This window comes from Balaenoptera physalus (genome assembly GCF_965194825.1).
Source record: "Balaenoptera physalus genome assembly, chromosome: 15".
NCBI lineage: Eukaryota > Metazoa > Chordata > Mammalia > Artiodactyla > Balaenopteridae > Balaenoptera > Balaenoptera physalus.
The window spans coordinates 44,716,301-44,736,928 of NC_138894.1; the positions used below are offsets into that span (position 1 = coordinate 44,716,301).

Consider the following 20,628-nt stretch of genomic DNA (forward strand, 5'->3'; position numbering starts at 1 on the left):
CTGTGTTGGCGTAAGAAATAAGGAATATATTTTCATCTTTGTGCCCTAGGTGTAGACATTCCAGTTCATACAGAGAATAAAAATCTGTAAATAAGAGAAATTCTTACTCTCTGTTATGAGAGGTTTTAGATTTCTTTTTATAATAACTGATGTTCTTTCAAAATTACAAGTGCAAAGTTACCTACTTCTTCCTAGTAATAGAACTAATAATATATATAATCAGGAAAAATAAAAATTTTAGCTTGACCTTAATTTTAAAGCTTGATTCCTAGAGGCTAGCCATTTAAATGTAACACAGCCGATATTCATAAACATATAAGCATAATCTTACACACAGTTTTACGATGAGACATACTTGGGACACATATATATATGAAAATTATGGGAAAAGTTTCTTTCAGAGATAGATGATATGATGATATTTAGTGTTTTTTACCAATTGGATGGTAACTGCTTCTTTGATTATCTGGAAAAGATCTAGTGATCTTACCTAAATCTGCTACAATTATCAGCACAACAGACTAGTCCCATTTAAATCAATATTTTCCAATTAACATCAAAAGTACAAGGTTGATGTCCCACCCCTTCATATCAACAAAATACCTGTTAAAGGTTTAAGTCGCAAAAGAGAGCGCCTTGCATTCTTACCAAATAAGCCCTTTGGATTCACTGCTAACGACCAGTAAAAAAAAAAAAAAAAAAAAGTCACTGTATCTTTTCTTGATTACTGATCTTTGTAGTTAACTAAGGACTGACCAAACTGAAATTCCTTTCCCATATACACAGTTTTCTTTAGAGGATTCAAATATTACTGCAAACCTTTAAAGACAGATATTACAAACCTTTCAGGACTTGCTGCTAACTTGCAGTTTGATCCTGCTAAGTGAGGGTGGACTCCTATGCCAATTAATTGTAATGGGTCACTCACTATGTTTGCAGATTAAATATCAGACAAAAAACTTCAAGTCTGGATTATAATAATGTTGTGATTTTTTGGCTGATTTTTCTTTTAAAATATATTCTTGGTATCTAACAACTATGTGCAAACCATATTCTTATGTTACATAATTTATGATTGAAAAAATGAAAAACATATTTATAAATTCACTGTTAAGTGATTAGACTAACTAGATTGAAGAATCATTCCCAATTCTCTTTTTAGACTTTCTATTTATAAAATAGATTTCTTTCTTTCTTAAAAACAAAAAGGTATAATTAAACCTATATAGCATCCTTCTTCTGATAGGTTCAAAGTGCTTCATATCCTAATAGCAATTCCAAGGAGTGTGGGTAGCAGGATTGTTGCCCCTTATTCTTAGAGTGTACTGATCCTAAACTTTAGTATATCAAATGCAAACATGTCTTTCAGCTATCTATTATAATTACATGAGTATAACTAAATGTCATGGTGGGTTTATTAAATGTATTTTTTTAAAAAAGCAACTATATTCTAATGTAAAGTAATAAGCAAAAGAGTCTGAAATAGACTAGCTTCTTAAATTCTATTTATGCACTTCTTGGGGAAAAAGTGTGAGAATTGAGTAATAAGGAAAAATAATAAAAAAGGAAATATTTTCTTGAAAAAAGTTATTACATTTTTCTCAGAGTTTAAGTTTAAATATATTATACAATCAAGGAAGCTCCTTTGGCTATATAATAGCTAGACTGTTGAACCTGTCAAACCCCTGAGTTGTACTTTGAAAAAAATTATTTTAAGTATATGTGGAAAATAATGAACAAAACAAATATCACACCTAAAATTTATATTAGTAAAATGTAACATGAAAATCTCAAAAGGAATAGGAAGCAAAGAAATAGAAATCACAGAGCTCAGAGCAATGAAATCTGTCTCCTATAGAAAACTAATTTCAGAAAACACCTGAAACAGGTTAAACAAATGTTTAAAGGCACAGAGATACAAATGAATAATGTAAACTACTTTCCCTAAAAAAGATCTAAATTCATTATGTACTTGCAGCAAGTTCTGATTAAAACACGCAATGGTAGTCTTGACAAAAATTAAGAAAAAATATAAGGTTTACAGTATCTGTGTTTGTAAGTTCCGTTTTAAGAGAAATTACAGCTCAAATATTCCCCGAAGATAACTTAAGTAGAGTCTGTACATGAGGATCCACAAGATAATATTACCAAGAGTTGTCTTCAGTGTCTTAGAAATTGTTTCCTAGCCTTCCAGCCTAAAGCTATACTAATTTATACGAGGGAATGTTTGCTTAGAGTGATGTGATTCAAGGCAGAGCTGGGAGCTGAACTCTAATGAGAGGTCCCAGAGTATGGGAAGAGTAGGTATGTGTAAGAATTTGGTGTGTACACACCATAACAAAGGAAGGTATCAAAATGTAGGATTCAAGAATAGGAAGAAAAGGATGATACAGGGAACCTCGAGTCCCAAAGTGGCAAATGTCATCTCTGTAACTGATCTGAGAAAGGGGAACCCTTTAACTTTCTCTGACCAATGATAATCAGTTCTGCTCTAAAGACCCTCAGAGAGTCAGTTTTTTCCCCTGTTTACCAAGAAACTCTTTACAGCAACCCCAATTTTTCATATTTAAGCTCATGTTTTTCTTAGTTGACACTCAGAAGATATGAAAAATAGACTGTCACTATTCCCTCCCTTCACTTATTCATTGAACAAACATTTACTTAATATTAATATTTGGTGCTGGGGATACAAGGTTCTTGTACTTTGAATAGCTCACAGTTGAGGGAGAGAGAGATGTATAATTAGACAATTATATGGGATAAATGTGGCAGTAGTAGTATGTACAATATATTAGAAAAAGATACAGGAATGAGAATTAACTTTGCTGCTAGGAGCCATGACAGAGGTACTCACAGAAGAAGTTATTTTCCTAACAAGGGAAGACAGGCATTTCAGGGAGAACAGCAAATGCTTGATACAGGAACTTTCTAAGCAACTTAGCTGAGTTAGACTGTAGAGTGAAAAATGGGAGAGAGGTGAGAAATGAGGCTAGAAAGGGAAGGGACAGGATTTGCAAGAACTTCATATGAGGCCATTTTGAGTAGTTTGGAACTTATTCTCTTGGGTAAGTGGGAGTTACCAGAAAGAATCTGAGCCTTCATATACTCAAATTACTACTTAAACTATTTCCCAGTTCTCTCTTTATATTTCATAAGCCTGTCTTTCCTTAAAAGTAGACCTTTGCTTTCAATCCTTTAACACTTCTCTGAATCCTCTGTAAGTTCTCTCTCTCAGCCCAGAACTAGATACAAACTAGATACCTCAAAAGGGGTTAACCTGTACAGAGTACACGGACTTTGTCCCATGCAATTATACTTCTATTTAAGAACTCTAACATCAATTATTAAAATAGCTCTACTCATTCTTCCTGGTATTCATCAGAAGGTCCTAGATTAGCTGTATAGGAACGAAGTTTAGAAGGATAAGATATAGAAATTGCTGAAGAAGTCCTATATCAGCAGTCTCCTAAGAGTAAGTAACTAAGCTCTACGGTAAACTCTTGAAGATTTAAGGTCAGTGACTCATTTATTCAAGACTTGGGGTCACTCCTGGGTACCAACTTTTTTTTTTTTTTTCACTCTTGGGAACTCTCAGTTAAACTAAGAACACAAAAAGCCGTGGGGTACCTGCGGGTATATATATATCTCTCCCTGCCAGCAACTAGACTCTTAGTACCAAAGCATACATTATAAAGGCAAGATAATTTACAATGAATTTAAAAATAAGGGCATGGTAAATTAAGGCTCAAATTAAAGAGCATAAGGAAGTGAAAATAGTAGCAATCAGTTCACTAAATTAGATGCCAGATTTTTTTTTTTTTTCTTAGTTAAACCTGCTTTTTATTTACCAGAAGTCTTTTGATCTCTCCAGAGTGAAAGGGATGCTGACACTGAAGTGGGGATGGCATTAGTCACGGTTCCCTTACCCACTCCACCGTGGACACCAATTAATTTGAATGTCACACAGGAGAAAAAAATTTTCTTTGCCTCCATATCACAAATGGAAAAACAGATTTAGAGAGATTAAATAATTTCTACTTTTAGTATCATTTAACTCATATTCAGTTGCTCCAGAGATGAAATTTGGTATTTTCCCTTTTAATTTTGTCAGCCAAGTTGGCCATACTACTTTTCCAAAATATGGACAGTACTACTAAATAACTCAAACCTGTATGTACAAGAGCTACCAGAAATGATAAAGAAAATGATCAAATTAAGAAAACTACCATATCATTGGAAAAGATATCAACCTGATTATAAAGTTGCATACTAAACTGAAAATCTGAAAAGCAATGGCAAGGTCTAACTTCTTTTGTGAAACGGGAGTTACCTGATATTTTACATTTTCTTTCTTAAATCATTTCAATATTAGCTATAAGGCCCACAGAGTAACAAATGTCAAAACTAGAGCAACAGTCCCAGGATGTACTATTTAGGTCATGGAACTGATGTTCTTCCCAACACATCTATATACGGCTTGACTTATCTGAAAAATGAGCAACAGTAGAATGTGCAAGAGAGTTTTTAAAGTGAGCTTAAACTATAACTGAGAAGAGGGTACAACAATATCTTCCATGCCACACGTTCTTCTTACAATGTGGTGGGATCTATATCTCTGCTACTTAAACCTGGGTGTAGCTTTCTGTCTCCTCAGGTCAACAGTATGGCAAAAGTGACTTTTAAAGCTAGATCATAAGAATGCATAAGAGAGCTCACTTTACTCTCTTGAGACACTTGCTGTTAGACCCAGCCACCATGCTGTGAGGAAGCCCAAACTAGCCCAAGTAGAGAAACGATATGGAGAGGCCACATGTAGGTGTTCCAACTGACAGCATAGTTCCTAGCCGAAAACCAGCCCCTGAAAACATGCAACAGAAATAAAACATTCCCCCAGTGCCCTATCCTAAGGCCTAATTTATAGAATCTGTAAGCATAATAAAATGGTTATTTTATGCCAATAGGTTTTCAGTGTTTTATAATGTAGCAAAAGATAACCTGAAAGAGGAAGGGTAGGGAAACTATCTTTGGGACTGTTTGAAGCATAGTTTCATAAGCAGTAGGGTACAACTTTGGGTAAGTGGGAAACAAATGCAATAAAGTAAGCAAATGTCTTCTCAATGTGAACAGAATTGATAGTACTGAATTCGCCATTTATTCCACACCTAAGCACAAATACCATCAACTGTAAAAGTGAACAGTTCTTTCTACATCTCTTCTTAAAACACACACACACACACACACACACACACTTAGAGATACTGAAATACAACATTAGTTTAAATGAAACAGCTTTATGGTCAAGTATGTTTGGGTATGCTAAGAAAACAATCTATTAAAAACATCCTTTTTGGATACCAAAAATTTCCCTAGTTTAAAATATTTATCTAAACATGACATATTTTTAAAACAGAGAGAATAAAGGGAAAAAACTCTGTAAGCCATTTGTTATACTACCCTTAGGGATAAATATTATTAATATTTTGATTATTTTCCTTCCTGGACTTTTCAATGCATATATAAAAACACAGTCTTTCAAAATGGAGTTCGTATGCCATATGCTATTTTATATCTTTCTTTTTGTACAAAATGACACCGTGAACATTTCCCTATGTCCTTTCAATATTCTTTCAAAACATTATTGAATAATTTTCAATAGCTACATAACAAGTATATATATTTGTTGTAATTTATTTGATCATTCCCCTAGTTTGAGTGATTGCCATTCCATAACTTTTGCTATTATAAAGAACTATGTGATGAAAACCTGCATATTGATCTTTGTTAGTGGAATTATTGGATAAAATGGAATGAGCATTTCTTGATGAAGTTTACTTGGTTTCCAGAAAGATGTGGCAAGTAACATGCTACCAGCAGTATTATCCAACTCGATGAAACATCACTAACATCATGTTTCTTAAAATCCAAGTTATATATTTTACAGATACAGTAAGATGTCACAGACATAGAATATGCGATGTTTTAGTAGTTAACTTATGATATTGAATTCACACTAATGTAATTCAGCTAAAAGTTTAAGTTTTGTTTGGGAAAGTAGAAGTGCAAGCAAAATTACTGGTGCTTTAAAAAGAGATGACCAATAAAATATTTGTTGAAAGTTTAAAGTAATAAATGAATAAATTGAATGAAAAAACAAACAGCTTTAAAAGTCAGGATACTTGAATTCTAAGCCTAGTTTGCCACTGTTTGCAACCCTAGGCAAATTTAAACACCCTTTCCTAACTCGTTTTCTTAACCTCTACAATGGATACAACAATAATATCTATTCCTACTTCACAAGGATTTCAGAAAAATAAACAAAAAGGAAATAAAACACAGTGCTTTAAAAACATACTCTCGGGGCTTCCCTGGTGGCGCAGTGGTTGAGAATCTGCCTGCCAATGCAGGGGACACGGGTCGAGCCCTGGTCTGGGAAGATCCCACATGCCGCGGAGCACCTAGGACCGTGAGCCACAACTACTGAGCCTGCGCATCTGGAGCCTGTGCTCCACAACAAGAGAGGCCGCGACAGTGAGAAGCCCGCACACTGCGATGAAGAGTGGCTCCCGCTCGCTGCAACTAGAGAAAGCCCTCGCACAGAAATGAAGACCCAACACAGCCAAAAATAAATAAATAAATAGCGTTCCCTTAAAAAACAAAACAAAACAAAACAAAAAACACTGAAGTGCTTCCCTGGTGGCGCAGTGGTTGAGAATCTGCCTGCCAATACAAGGGACACGGGTTCGATCCCTGGTCTGGGAAGATCCCACATGCCGCAGAGCAACTGGGCCCGTGAGCCACAACTACTGAGCCTGCGCGTCTGGAGCCTGTGCTCCGAAACGGGAGAGGCAGCGACAGTGAGAGGCCCGCGCACCGCGATGAAGAGTGGCCCCCGCTCGCCGCAACTGGAGAAAGCCCTCGCACAGAAACGAACACCCAACACAGCCAAAAATAAATAAATAAATAAATACATTTATTAAAAAAAAAAAAAAACACTGAAAAATAAAAAAACAAAACAAAACAAAAAAAACATACTCTCTGAAGTCAAATTGTCTAGGTTCAATTCTTGGCTCTGTTACTTATAGGCTGTGTGACCATGTGCAACTCATTAATTTGTATGTCAGTTTTCTCAACTATAAAACAGAGATTATACTTAACTCATATAATTGTTGTGGAGATTAAACAAGAAAATCCACAAGAAAGCACTTTGAATCCTGCTTGATACATGGTAAGTGCTCAATAAACATTAGATGACAATTATTAATATATGTAAATTTTACACATAGGTAAAATAATGGCTTTTTAAGATCTACTTGGCAGACAGATCATTTAAATCTCAGGTGTTCTAAATTTAAAATCAACACACTTGAAAAATATAGAGCTATAAATTTTCCATAATTTTTAGAGCCTGAAAGAACTACGAAACAAAGTTTATCACAAATAAAATATAATATCAACAAAATAACTTTCTTTTTAAAGAGAATATTCTTTCTGTGGCTCTTTACTTAACTGGATCCTTCTCTCCCATCAAGTCTTAGTTCAAATGTCCCCTCCTCAAGTCACTCCTACCTACTCAAATTATCCTCTACTATATCATGTAGTTTTCACAATCTGTAGTTAACTTATTTATTCATTATTACCAGTCTCTTCCCACCAAAATGTAAATTCCATGAGAGAAGAGGCTTTGTCTTTTCTTTTTTTTTTTGGATCTTAGTGGAAGCATGGAGTCCTAACCACTGGACCACTAGGGAAGTCCCCAAAGCTTAGTCTTTTCTATCTCTACAAAAATATTCAATAAATATCTGACTGAACCAACAAATTGATGATATAATAGATGGTTAGGCACTGAAAGAGTTGGTATAAAGACTACAAAATTTCTTCCTCAGAAAGAATGGCCATCTAGATTAGCATTTCTCAAAGATTTTTATCATGACCCACAATTAAAAATACATCTTATATCAAGATCCAGTAAGCACACATACCCACGTAACTAAAACAAGTCTCACACAAAAGTACTATGATGTGTGATAAATTCTGATATTTTCTATTTCAATTAAATATTCTATTCCTTTTCATTGAAAATAAAATTATTGTGGCCCACTACACTGATTTTATATCACATTACTGTGTAAAGACTTGAAGCCTGTATATTGTACAGCACAGGAAATATAGCCAATATTTCACAATAATTTTAAATGGAGCATAGTCTATAAAATATTGAATTACTACGTTGTACACCTGAAATTAATATTATATTGTAAATCAACTATACTTCACTTAAAGAAAAACAAAATAATAATAAAGAAAGAAAAAAAAAGACAAAGTCTGAAAAACAGTGGTCAAGTTCAGAGGTTATTCTCTGAAAGGCATTAAAACAAGTATGCATGGGAAGGAAGAAATAAAACTGCCTTTGTTCATAGATGACATGATTATCTTATGTAGGAAATCTGAAAGAATTGAAGGAAAAAAAAAAAGAAGCCAAACCTCTCCTGGAACTAATAAGCAATTATAGCAAGGTTGTAAGATACAAGGTTAATATGCAAAAGTCAATTGCTTTCCTATGTACCAGAAATGAACAAGTGGAATTTGAAATTAAAAACATAATCCTACTTACATTTGCACCCCCAAAATGAATGTCTGTGACATAGGACAAAAGCAACAAAATGTAGCAAAGATCATCTTTTCAACAAACGGTGCTGGAACAACTGGACATGCACATGCAAAAAAATAAATGTAGACACAGACCTTACACCTTTCACAAAATTTAACTCAAAATGGATCACAGACCTAAATGTAAAACACAATACTATAAAACTCCTAGAAGACAACATAGGAGAAAACCTAAATGACCTTGAGTATGGTAATGGTATGGTATCTTTTTAGATATAACACCAAAAGCATGACCCATGAAAGAACTAATGGTTTAACTGGATTTCATTAAAATTTAAAACTTCTGCTCTGTGCTTTCCTGGTGGCGTAATGGTTAAGAATCCGCCTGCCAATGCAGGGAACACGGGTTTGAGCCCTGGTCCGGGAAGATCCCACATGCCGCGGAGCAACTAAGCCCGTGCGCCACAACTACTGAGCCTACGCTCTAGAGCCCACGTATCACAACTACTGAGCCCGCGCACCTAGAGCCCATGCTCCACAACAAGAGAAGCCACCGCAGTAAGAAGCCCACGCACCGCAACAAAGAGCAGCCTCCACTCGCCGCAACTAGAGAAAGTCTGCGCATGGCAACGAAGACCCACTGCAGCCAAAAATTTTTAAAAAATAATTAATTAATTTAAAAAAAAACTGCAAAAAAAAAACCCTTCTGCTCTGTGAAAGACAATGTAGAGAGAATAAGAAGACAAGCCACAGTCAGGGAGAAAATATTCGCAAAGATACATCTGATAAAAGACTGGTATCCAAAAGAAACAAAGAACTCTTTAAACTCAACAGTAAGAAAACAACCCGATTAAAAAATGGGCCAATGATCTTAAGAGACACCTCTCCAAAGAAGATTTACAGATGGCATATAAGTATATAAAAAGATGCTCCATATCATATATTATCAGCAAAATGCAAATTAAAGCAATGAGACACCACTACACACCTATTAGAATGGCTAAAATCCAGAACACTGACAACACCCAATGCTGGCGAGAATGTAAAACACAAGAATTCTCATTCATTGCTGGTGGGAATGAAAAATGGTACAGCTACTTTGGAAGAGAGTTTGGTGATTTCTTACAAAAGTAAACATACTCCTACTGTAAGGTCCAGCAAACGTGTTCCTTGGTATTTACCCAAAGGAGCTGAAAACTTAAGTCCACATGAAAACCTTCATGTAGATGACTATAGCAGCTTTATTCATGATTGCCAAAACTTGGAAGCAACCAAGATGCATTTCAGTAGGTGAATGGATAAACTGCGGTACCTCCAGACAATGAAATATTGTTCAGCATTAAAAAGAAATGAGATATCAAATCATGAAAAGACATGGAGGAACCTTAAATGCATATTACTAAGTGAAAAGAAGCCATATCAGAAAAGGCAACATACTACGGTTCCAAATATATGACATTCTGGAAAAGGCAAAATTATGAAGACAATAAAATTATCAGGTTCCCAGAGGTTGGGGATGAAGGGAGAGATGAATGGGTGAAACACAAAGAATCCCTAGGGCAGTGAAAATACCCTGTATGATATTATAAAGATGGATACGTGTCATTATACATTTGTCTAAACTCATAGAATGTACACCAAGAGTGAACCATAATGTAAACTACAGACTTTGGGTAATAATGATGTGTCAATGTAGGTTCACAGTTTTAACAAATGTACCACCACCCTGGCAGGGCGTGTTATTAAGAAGGGAGGCTATGCATGTGTGGGTTGAGAGGGTATATGAGAAATCTCTGTACCTTCCCCTCAATTCTCCTGTGAACTTAAAACTGCTCTAAAAAAATAAAATCTTAATTAAAAACAAAAAAGAGCGCGTAGTTTTATGTATATGTAAAATTGGGGATAGGGCAGGGTTGTCATAATTTTCAGATTCATGAAGAGGTTCACGTCCCCCTAAATCTAAAGGCTTCTATTACTATATGTTCATTATTATCTGTGAGGCACTACACAAAAATATGTATAAAAATATGGCTTAACATAGGGATGGCAGTATATGATAGGAAAGAGGATTGACTCTGGAGTCTGATAAATCTTGGGTTCAAATCCTGAATTCATCATTTATCAACTACAACCTTGTACATATTATCTTACCTATCAGCCTCAGTTTTCTTATCTAAAAAGGAGTTTGCATATCTACTTCATGAGGTTAGGTAAAATAAAAATTATGCAAAACATCCATTATAGTGCTTGGAATATACGCTAAGTATTGCTCTGGCCAAAAAGTTCATTTGGGTTTTTCATAACATCTTATGGAAAAACCCGAATGAACTTTTTGGCCAACCCAATATTTCAATAAATTGTAGGCATCATTATTATATTCTAATGTTTCCAACAAAATTAACTTCCATTGACAAAATACAATCCTAAACAAAGTACAACTAAATTACAAAGTGTAAATTAACAAAAAACAGATTATTCATGTATATGTGGAAATTATATTCCAGGATCCTACTTTTTCTAACAGCTAATACTGCTGTGTAGGAATAATTACAACCTGCTCCTCCAAGTATGGATTTATCAGTTCAACGAAAGTACCAAGTACCCACAGTATACAGTCTGTGGAAAAATAATTTATCAAAAATATAAATAAGTTACTCTTATTTACACCCCCAGGATTACAATGAACAATGTATGTTTTTTTAACCAATGTTCCTCACATCACTTAGCTGCCTGTTGCAGAGCAGTGTGGCTGCGTTGGTATTCTGCTTATTCCCTGCCTTTAAAGCTGCATCTCTTCTTGCTTGCTCAAGCAGAACTCTTGCTCTTTCTTTGAGCTCTTCTTGTCTGGATAACATTCGATGCTTAAAAACAAAGATACAGAATTAGAAGCCAAAACAAACAAACAAACAAAAAACCAAAAAACCCATGTAATCCATTTTTGTAAACGAATCAATAGTTATACAATCCGTCAAAATAATAGCGGTCAGGAATAAGATTGTAGTTTTATGAGATTACCTAAAGAAAATATTAATGTTGACTACAAACTGTGGAATGAATACATATATCTTGACTAAAAGGAACTATACCTTTACTGGCTAAAACTGGGTTAAATTTAATTACATTTTCATTAGAACACAGTCTCATAAGGTATAAGGTCCATACACATATTATATACATTCTTCAAATTTGCTAATCACAGTATAATCTGGCAAAGACATTTTTTCAAGTTCGCAGTTTTATTTTTATAGTTGTATAGAATTGATAACAAGGTGTCTTCCAAATTTGCATTTTGAAAGATTTTAATTATCTGTGGCAACAACTCTTTAAATTCTTGACAATTTAACGTTTATAGAAAATTCAAAGCTATCATATTTTATTTAAAGAAAAATAATACTGTTTTTCTCTATGGCTCACTTTCCTTACAACAATTAAACATCAGAATTGGAACAGTATTTTCTTGGATTAATTTGTAATCTTACAACATATTTTTGGAGAAAAACAGGTAGAACATCAATGGAAATCAGCTCTTAAATGGTGGCATTAATCCAAAGCACAAATATTCATAGTGTGTATAGTTCAAATTCCTTTTCTCTACTAAAGTAGCCAACTTCTGACTTTAGATGTCTATGACTATGACTTTGATACTTAATTTCTTTTCATTCCTTTTCTTTGCATAGTTTTGGTTCAGTCATAATTATCAATCATGGTCAAGGAAGAGGTAATAAACAGCAACCTATTACTTTATTTGGTAATAATGTAAAACTTTAAAAATTTAGTACATCATTTTTGGGTCTCTTTGTGACCTTTATATTTTGATACAGCAAATTTTAAACTTTTTTCTGTAATTTTAAGCAAAGATTTTTCTTGAAGTGTACAATTCAGTGATTTTTGTTTTAGTATATTCACAAGTTTGTGAACCATCAACACTATCTAATTCCAGAACATTTTCATCACCCAAGGTTTTAAGAGGATTAAACAAAAATTCTTAACTTAATAGATACAATTGAAATGTATAAGCGATAATGAAAGATTTTTAGCTCATACTGATAGGATATAATAGAACAGAGTTCATAACTGCATTTGAACTGGTTACAAATCAACGTATTCTCAAAAAACAGACAAAATTAATTAAATGAACACTGAATTGGCAGTCAAGACTGTTAATCCTTCTTCCACTAATAATAAGCAATGCAACATTGAACAGGTCACTTAAAACCATTACATGATATTTAAGAACTCTGAAGTCAGACAGATCTAGTTCCATTACTTGAGTAACTTGTGAGCAAGCTACTCAATCTCTTTAAGCCTCAGTTTCCTTATTTATAATATGGGGATTAAAATAGATCAACTCTCATAAAGATATTGTAAAGATTAAGTGAAAGAGAGTAATGTAGTGAGCACCTGATAAATGTTAACTATTAATATATTTTTAAAAATCTCTCAATTTCCTCATCTTTTAAATGAAGGGAGATCATCTTTAAAATCCCACTCACTGGGAAGCAGCCGCATAGCACAGGGAGATCAGCTTGGTGCTTTGTGACCACCTAGAGGGGTGGGGTAGGGAGGGTGGGAGGGAGACGCAAGAGGGAGGAGATATGGGGATATATGTATATGTATAGCTGATTCACTTTGTTATAAAGCAGAAACTAACACACCATTGTAAAGCAATTATACTCCAATAAAGATGTTAAAAAAAAAAATCCCACTCACTGTAAACTTTTCAAATACTTAGAGTAGATCATCTTAAAAGTTCCCAATAGCTCTAAATTCTGTGATTATACAGTCCTTTAGGGATTCCAATTAGCTAAACAGACAGTGAAAAACTGCTTTGGTCTTAAGAGCACATAAACACAAAATTTTTTTCTGATTAAAATGCAATTCATATTCATCATAGAAATTTTAGAAAATATATAAAAGTAAAAAGAAGAAAAATAAAAGCATCACCCTCCTTGATTTCAAACTATATCACCATTACAAAGCTATAACATATATGCCAGTATGATACTGGCATAAAAACAGACACATAGATCAATGGAACAGAACAGAGAGCCCAGAAACAAACACATACATATATGGTCAATTAATTTACAACAAAGGAGTAAAAAAATATACAATGGGGAAATGGTGTTGGGCAAACTGGATAGCCACATGCAATGTAATATTATCTACCTACAAAAAAGGATTAAATCTTGCCACTTGTGACAACATAGATGGATCCTGAGGGCATTATGCTAAAAGAAATGAGTCAGAGAAAGGTAAATACCCTATGATCTCACTTATATGTGGACTCTAAAAAACAACCCCCCCCCCAAAAAAAATCCCTGAAACCAAGCTCACAGATACAGAGAACAGATTGGTGTTTGCTGGAGGCTGGGGGTGGGCTAAATGGGTAAAGGGGTCAAAATAAGTATGTCATGGGAATAACATACAACATGGTAAATACAGTTAATAACACTGTATTGTATATTTGAAGGTTGCTAAGAGAGTAGATCTCCAAAGTTCTTATCGCAAGGAAAATAACAACTTTTGCAACTATGTATGGTAACTGATATTAACTTGGCTTATTGTGGTGAACATTTTGCAATAGATACAAATATTGAATCATTATGTTGTACACCTGAAAATAATACAATACGTGAATTACAACTCAATTTTTAAAAAAGAAATATTTTTAAAAAATTAGCAATGCCGGCACCCAGGGATAATCATTGTAGAATCATGCTTTTTTCCACTTAATAGTCTAAATATTATGAGCATTTTCTCACATCCTTAAATATTTCTTTGAAAACATGATTTTAAACTGCCTACCTAGCATTCTATTAATATGAACATATCATACTTTAACTTGTCTTATATTATTGGATATTTAGGCTGTTTATAATTTTTTACTATCATAAATAATGCTTTTGTGAACATCTTTATATGTAAATTCTTGTATACAGTTCTGATTATCTCCTTAGGAAAAATTCCTGGAGAATCTAATGAGGTAAACATTGTTAAGGGACTTAATGTAATTGTTGATTATTTTACATCTGGGCTATAATTATTTTTAGTGCTGTTATGGCCAAAACCAAAGAGATATTGTGAGCATAAAGTTCAGGGGCACAGAATTTGAAGTCAGACAAGGTTGGTTTTGAATTCAAACTTTTAACATTTATTATATGACCTTAAGGCAACTCTGTAGATCTTGGTTCTCCCATATATATATAATAGGCACCAACCACTCACCTCATGGGTTGTAAAGTCTGAGATATGTGTAAGATATATAATGGTTATCACATGTATCAGCCACTCAAATGGGCAACATTATGACTTGTTAAGTCTATACAGTCACATTAAATTATCAAATTTCCTCTAATCAAATGCTATTAATTATTAGACTCACTATGATTTTATGAGTTTCTAAGAAAGAACACTGTCAGTTAAACTCTAACATATTATTATAAGTAACATCTTGATTTCAGAGAAGTTAAAATGTAAAAAATGTCTTAGAATCAATAAAATACAGTATACAAAAGAAAAACAGATTTTTAACTGTCTAAAATTTAGCTACAATAAAAAACTTATCAAGTATTAACACCTATACTACAATTTTCGGTACCAGGCAATGAACACTTTTGCCAAAAATTTTTAAAATTCACCCTAAGCAAAATTCTAACCCGTAAACCAATTGCCAACAAATAAACATATATGGAGTTGTAAATAGATGCTGCTTCTATCATCCTGTGGATTTACTGTACATCACTTAAATCACTTGAACAGAATCACAGCACGACAGAGTTTTAGAGCTTAAAGGGCTCTCAGAGATTATTTCATTTAACATACTTAGAAAATAAGATTTAAAGAATTTAAATGGCTAGTTAACATGTCACACTGGTAATTACTGGAGCCAAGATGAGAATCCAGGTTTACTGAGTCCTAGGTTCAGAGCATTTTTAATTTTTAAACACTAATCAATTTCCAGATTTAACTAAACACTTTTACCTTAAAAATCTGGTTTATGAGAAAAATCTGTATTGATATTCAAATTTAGGCATACCAAATTCTGCAAATGTCAGTCACTATATGTTTAATGATTATCTGCTCTGTAGGGACACTATGATACTCTGAAAGTTTAGGTACTTAGAACATTTGATTTGAGATTTCTGATTAGGAGAACAGGGGCTTGCTTTGTTAGCTATTATATTTCTTTGATTCTAAGATGCACATTTTAATACCTCTGAAAACAAAATTGATGACATTTTATATCTCTGTCATACAGGTGGTAGTTAAGACATAGTCATCAGTACCTACATATGCATGTGCTTGATAATTCTGGTGGCACGACTATAATTCCTTGATGTTTCATTTAACAACCCCTTGAGTACTATTTGAGAATGCAACAGAACTTCAGGTTATTGTCTGAAAATCTTTTGTTAGGACCTACCAGAAAGGTTAAGAAAGTGCTATTGGGACTTTCCTGGTGGCACAATGGTTAAGAATCCGCCTGTCAATGCAGGTGACACAGGTTCAAGCCCTGGTCCAGGAAGATCCCACATGCCACGGTGCAACTAAGCCATGCACCACAACTACTGAGCCTGTGAGCCACAACTACTGAGCCCACGTGTCACAACTACTGAAGCCCGCGTGCCTAGAGCCCGTGCTCTGCAATGAGAAGCCACCGCAATGAGAAGCCCATGCACCACAATGAAGAGTAGCCCCGCTCGCCACAACTAGAGAAAGCCCACGTGCAGCAACAAAAACCCAACACAGCCAAAAATAATTAAAAATAAAAATAATAGAAAGTGCCATTATCAGTGAGTATTACTGAGAAGAAAATCCGAGAGACAATTGTGAAGAAATGCTGTAATTCAGAGGTTCTTAACCTTTCTGGTCTCAGAATCCCTTTATATGCTTAAAAATTGAGGATCCCCAAAAGCTTTAGCTTATGTGGGCTACATCTATAGATATTTGTCATTTTGGAAATTAAATGGAAAAAATTTTAATATATTTACTTATTCATTCCTTTAAAATAGCTATAATAAACCCATTAGATGTTAACATATTCTAATAAAAATAACTACACTAAAAAACAAAACTGAGAACGGCATTATTTTACATTTTTTGCAAATCAATCTTTAATATCTGCCTTAATCGAAGGCAGTTAGATACTCATATCTACTTCTGTATTCAGTCTCTTGAGATACCACAAACCATGTAGCCTCCAGAAAACACTATTGTACACTTGTGACAGAATGAAAGTGCAAAAGGTAAATCAAGTTCTAGTATTATTATGAAAATAGTTTCAACTTTGGGGGCTCTCTGAAAGAGTCTTGGAGAGCCTGAGAGGTCCCCAGATCATACTTTGAGAAGCACTGTTGTAACATCAGGCTTTTGATGGCACAGAGGACAATACTATGTGGAAAAACAGGAACACCGACAACTCTATATCACAAAGTGATTCATAAGAGTTAGAGTCTAAATTCTAATTCTAAATTGATTATACCTTAACCAATTTATTTTGCTAAAAAAATTCCTTTTTATGTATACATAAGAGCATTATATCATTAAAAAATCCATGCCTAAATAAGTCTAAAAGAACTCTTTCACTAGGTATAAAATAAAAATTCTATGTGATAAGAAAACCATGTATCATAATTTATTGGCAGTGTTTTTCATTCTTTGTGGTACATAAAATAATGGTATATCTTATCACTGATGGCGCCATAGATTCAATTAAATCCATGCCATATTCCCCACATGGGGAGAAATTTCAACGTTACTGGGATTTTTAACCACAAATAATGATGGGACTAAAATTACCAATTGCAAGGCAACTAAAATATTTGAAGAAAATGCTGTAAATGGGAAATATTTTAATTTGGCATTATACATTTCCAGAATGATATGCTTACAAAATGGAATACTGAAATAGCTTTGACTTATTCTGTAAAATATTTTTATAGGTTAATAACATTTTGGTTTGAAAAGTTGACATTCTTTATTCTTCAATCTTGAAATTGGGATTTATTTATAGGCTTAAAATATTATAAACTTTAAATGAAGAGCAGGTATATTTCAGATTTTTCTAAAATGGGAAATTATACTTCACCTTTAATCATTTGTAAAGTATTCTATGAATACAAAAAGAAACAACAAAAAAGAATAACTATTTACTACATATATGTATTCATCATTCTAACTCACTTACCTGGACTGTTTTTGCAGAATGATTTGCATGATTTAAGGTGGTTCTATCAGCATCTGAATCAGACTCTGTCTGCCTCAGGGAAGTACGTTTTTTCTTGGCAAGGTCTGCATCTCTATTGTACGAATATCCAAGTTTAGAAGTGGGAGATAAACTTGGTTTTTTGACAGGTGATTCAGGATCTGATCTGCATTCTAAGGGTCTGGAATTCTCTAATTTTTCTTGCTCCAAGTTACTACTGATGTCTAAATCCTGAAGCTTTTGCTCATCCGTCTCCTCACAAATAAAGGGTGGAGATACATCCTTCTTCTTATCACTATTGTATAAGTCACTTAATTCTAAAGTCTCAGTTTTCAATAGTCTCTTCTTGCCTAACAAAACTTGTGCGTGGTTTGAATCTGTACTGTAACATATTCCAGGGTCATCGGATCCTGAAGTCCTTCCAGAGCTCTGCTGGGACTTTTGGGGTTCTGTGTCACTTTTAGTCCTGCGACAGTAAGGGGAGGCTGTGCTTGGACTGAGATGATCATCAGGAGTCTGGTGTTCACTTTCTGACTCTCCAACCCCACTATCATTTACAAATACAGAGTCGTCCTGGGATAAGAAGTCTACTGCTCCGCTGGTAGGCTGCTGCAGTTGAGGCTCCCGTTTCAGATCACTAAGCTCTGCATAGAATTTTTCCTGATCAACAGAACTATTTGTATCTGTTTCATAGTTTCCAACTTTATATGTGCTTTTACTGCTGTTTTCTTCTATTTGAACAACATTTAATTCTTGCCCACTGAAATGTGCCCTAATTTGATAGAGATAGGTCATAACAGTCAGTTTGTCAGGAATTGCTAATAAAACCATATCAGAAGGTTCCAATAACCGGGAAATTCCTATGCTGGCAAATCCATCATATGCCTTCAGAGGAAAGAAAAACAGAAGATATATTGAAGAGTTCAGACAATCCATACATTTTAATTTTTTTAAAGAAACTTAAAACATCATCACATTTTAAAAACAGCAAAAACAGCAAAATAACAGATGTTAACTAGACTTACTGTGGTGAGCATTTCACAATGTATACAAATATCAAATCATGTTGTACACTTGAGACTGAGGTACTGTTATATGGCAATTACACTTCAAAAAAGAGTTAAAAATAAAACACAATTCAGTTATCATTTTAAAAAAACAAGCAAAATTTTAATGGCTTTTTGTTGCTGTTGGAGGGTACATTATGTTACTGACATTATGCCACTGACATTATGCCACATGAACAGAACAACATTCCAAGCTGGAAATTTGTAAAAGTTTTGTAGATCCAAGAGTAAAACATTTTTATTAGTTAATAACAATTGAAATGTTCTTCTCCAATAAAGAAAACAAGCGAAAATGAGAGTTCAAACAAACAAACAAAAAAACTTAGAATTGACTTTTGTGATAAAGAACTAGGGTATAAAGAAATAATAATTCATCTGGAGCTTTATTATTCCTATCAACCCCTCTTTTCAGTGGTCATGTAATTGCAGTGATTTGTGAAGATAAAGTACAGGTAGATATCCCAAAAGAACTAACTCCTAGATTGCCTGGTATAAAATATAAGTAAGTGCTACTTAAGTCTAGAAACATAGAAACATTTTTAAAACGCCCAATTAAGATTGATTTTCATAATGAGAAGAGTGACTTCATTTTCACTTCATCCATTTTGGAAAGAAGGAAATGTTTTGAGTAGTACAACCTAGTTTAGAATGTGAGGCTGCATTGTATTACTTTTGTTAGCCTTTAAATGACTGTGGCACATCAGGTTTTTCTAGTTTTGAAGAATCAAAGCTGTTTCTCAATTTACAATTAATTATTACTACCCTGAACTAACCCTTGAAAACAGCATTGTGTTGCTAGGAAGCATTAAAAATATGGCTAAACATTTAGATATATTCTTGGAAAAACTAAGGACCCTCTAGTTATATTCTTGCTTTGGGATATAAAATGTCTCGTCTTTGTAACAACCCAGATATAGGATCATAACTCAAAGTTTTTCTAAAAAGAAAGTTTAGGAAATTATGTAACAATTCAGAAGGAATCAGTCTTTTGCATATACATGTTACAGTGCATTTCTACCTTTGAATTTAATCCTTGTATTCTGCCTGTAGTTTAATAAATGTTATGGAATAAGTAAGAAAGAAAATGAAAAATAAATTGTGATATTAAAACCTCTTCAGTTTTCACAGCACTATGCTTTATAGTATAGGTACCTCAAAATATTTACTTGAGAGAATGGCTCAGTTGGTGTGCATGTTTGGGCCTGTTTGTTATTTTACATGTTTTAGGAAAATTAAAGTCATTTTCTTCCTCATGAGTCCTGACAACTTGATTGACAGACATCAATTGCGACCATCAGGAAAAGCACCACAGGCAGTATTCTAAACATTTCCCAATTATCTAAAACACTGACATATTGGTTAAGATCAGATGTCACAGGTAAATACCATTTTTATTCAGCACTTTTTACAGACCTGGGAAAATGATTAGCTTACTTGTGGGGAATCTCCTGCTGGTGTTTTGTTTCATGTAGCAATTCATTTTATGCACACTAATTGCACTAAAAGAAATTTAAAAACAAACCAGATTTCTTGTAAGCAAGGTCAAGACTTTATAAAGGAATTTTCCCATAGGTTAACCTCTTCTGCAATAGTCAATCACCTACTGTCTTTTTAGCTGTGTGTGGAGAAAAAAGAGGTCTTTAAAAGAAAATAGTCTTACTCATTGCTAGATGTTATTTAATTGGTAAGGAGTCACTGCCAGTTATGTTATGCATCTGCATGGAACTTAAGACACAGGCATTGTTT

At 33.9% G+C, this 20,628-nt stretch overlaps 1 protein-coding gene across 13 annotated transcripts in view; it reads right to left on the minus strand.

The window, feature by feature from the left end:
* EHBP1 (EH domain binding protein 1) overlaps positions 1 to 20,628 on the minus strand; it is a 312,365-nt gene that overhangs the window by 53,956 nt on the left and 237,781 nt on the right. For all 13 annotated transcript variants that reach the window (XM_082426541.1, XM_082426544.1, XM_082426545.1 and 10 more), the window contains 2 exons: positions 17,798 to 18,700; positions 11,325 to 11,468 (listed from right to left, as the gene is read on the minus strand). In XM_082426541.1, the coding sequence (XP_082282667.1) occupies positions 11,325 to 11,468; positions 17,798 to 18,700 (1,047 nt within the window). The remainder of the gene's footprint in view (positions 1 to 11,324; positions 11,469 to 17,797; positions 18,701 to 20,628) is intronic.